The sequence below is a fragment of the Ceratina calcarata genome, unplaced genomic scaffold (genome assembly GCF_001652005.2).
Source record: "Ceratina calcarata isolate Rehan_Ccalc_2016 unplaced genomic scaffold, ASM165200v1 scaffold447.2, whole genome shotgun sequence".
NCBI lineage: Eukaryota > Metazoa > Arthropoda > Insecta > Hymenoptera > Apidae > Ceratina > Ceratina calcarata.
This window is the reverse complement of record NW_017168598.1, coordinates 107239-109599: the sequence shown is the minus strand read 5'-3', so window position 1 is coordinate 109599 and position 2361 is coordinate 107239. Positions and strand designations below refer to the sequence as shown.

Below are 2361 nucleotides of genomic sequence, written 5' to 3'. Positions count from 1 at the left end.
ACTATTACCTTGGAAAAAGGTCGTATACAGTTTTTTTCTATGTGGAACACTTGAGGAGTAATCGATTAATTATTTTTTTCGTCGCCGATTATATTGCTTAACGAACGGAATTAAAAATGGCACGGGACGTCTCTCGCGTCTGGGTGCCTGGAACTACTGTTCTCTGACAACTGTTTAGTTCACGCTGCGACGAAGAAAAAGTTTTTGCAATAAACATTTTTCTCGTTCGCTGTTCGACGAAACGTTTAAGGTTTCAAAACGTGCAGAAAGTAGGACAGAAGTTTGCTCTGTATTTCTTACTTGGGTGGCAACATATTCTAGAGGACGAGGATTTTTTTTCTCAAAATTTCGAAAAACTTTCATATAAACTTTCTAAAGTTTCACGTTAGCAAGTCCCCTTAAATTACATGTTAATTAAAAAATCAAAACAACTCTGAATGTGAGTTATATGTCTGACCGATAGGAAAGGCTGATGGCATTAGAAGAACTTTTAGCGCAGAGGAAAGCGGCGTTTCAAGAAATGTCGGACAAAGTAAGAGATTGCGAGATTAAATTAAAACGCGCGGAGGATTTGATCGGTGGTTTGGGCGGAGAATACACCCGCTGGTCAGAGTCTGCTAAAGCCTTAGGAGAAAGGTAGACCCGATTAATCATTACTATACTGCGGATCTTATGCATTAGGAAATATGAAGAATGTTCAATTATAAGATAAACGAAAAGTGAATTTAAAATTTTTTTAACTGTTACTATGAACTGTTTTTTTTTTTAAATCCTACATGACTCTTACAGACTTTCTCATGCCAGAAACGAATCCGACAGCAGAAATCCTCCATCAAGTTTTCATAAAATGCATGATTTGGAGGAAAATTATAATATTAGAAATACAAATTAGTTCGGTCGATTTTTTATGGTGAAAAATGCATTTATTTCAGAACGAAATGAATGAACAGATTAATTGAAGTATTGTTCATCATTGGCTACTACTTTCTCCAACCTCTCAGGCAATTTTCGAATCCCATCTCGAGAAAATGTCTCGTCTTTTCAGGCGATCCAAGTTAGGAGCTAATTTTCGATTTCTGCGAAAGAAATGAACTGGTGACCTGCCAAATCATGCTGCATCCGTCGGAACAACCGGTAATCAGAAGGAGCAATGTCCGGAGAATATAGCGGGTGCGATAAAATATCCCACTTGAGCGTTTCCAAATATATTTTTACAACTTTTGCGACATGAGGCCGAGCGTTGTCATGCAGATGAATAACTTTGTCATCTCTTGTGCACCCAATTGCCTTGTTTTTGTATCATTCCCATGGATTTCAATCGTACAGAAACTGCTTGTTGAGTCACTCCAAATGATTCTGCAAGCGCCTCTTGTGTTTGACTCGGATCTTCATCGAGTAATGCTTCCAGTTCTTTATCTTCGAATTTTTTTGGCTGTCCAGAGCGAGACTTGTCTTCAACGCTGAAATCACCATTCTTGAAACGTCGAAACTATTACCTACATGATTTATCAGTTAGAGCATTATCACTATAAACTTCCACAAGCATTCTATGCGCTTCAGCTACACTTTTCTTCCAATTAAAGCAGAAAACTAAAACCTCGCACAAATGCTGCTTAGTTAACACAAAATTTGACATATTCAATACAGTAAAAAACAAGGTTTTAGTATGAGACTCAAAGCGATATAAACTGAATATTATTGACAGATGTTTAAGCCGCTGAAATGAAACATTCATGTTTTGAAAACCGAACTAATTTGTACTCCCAATAACAGCAATTCTACTCGCAGATTCTCCTTGGCATGAGAAACTCCACAAGAATCACATAGCGGCAATTGCAGAGAATGAAAAACGTCTTTTCGTTGAACTGTTTTATTACAGTTATCAGATTATGATCGTATTAATGCCGATTCGATATTTCTCAAGGTACCACCGATTAATGGGCGACGTCGTGATCGCTTCCGGCGTGATTGCTTATCTGGGCCCGTTCACTATGCCGTTTCGCATCGAGCAAATAGCTATGTGGGTGCAACGGTGCATCGACTTAAACGTGATCTGCACCAAAGACTTTCAATTGCGGGATATTCTCGGAGACCCTGCCCTAATTAGGTCTTGGAATATCTTCGGGCTACCGAAAGACGCGTTCTCAGTCGACAACGGTATCATTATCACGTAAGTAGATTCAAGAATCCTTAAGAACAAAATGAAAAGCAGACATGCACAATTTTTCTTAATTTAAAACCAAATTATCATTCTCTCTCCTCTTCAGACCAAATTATTAAATAAAACAAATTAATATTAAACAAACCAAACCTACTTAGCTTTTTTAGCTTTAAGCTTTTTTTTATTCAAAACCAGTCATT

The 2361-nt window shown here is 37.7% G+C and overlaps 1 protein-coding gene across 2 annotated transcripts in view; it reads left to right on the top strand.

Moving 5' to 3' along the window:
- LOC108627183 (dynein heavy chain 7, axonemal-like) overlaps window positions 1–2361 on the top strand; it is a 10564-nt gene that overhangs the window by 1335 nt on the left and 6868 nt on the right. For both annotated transcript variants that reach the window (XM_026815387.1, XM_026815388.1), the window contains exons 2-3: window positions 464–636; window positions 1925–2170. In XM_026815387.1, coding sequence (XP_026671188.1) covers window positions 464–636; window positions 1925–2170 — 419 coding nt within the window. The remainder of the gene's footprint in view (window positions 1–463; window positions 637–1924; window positions 2171–2361) is intronic.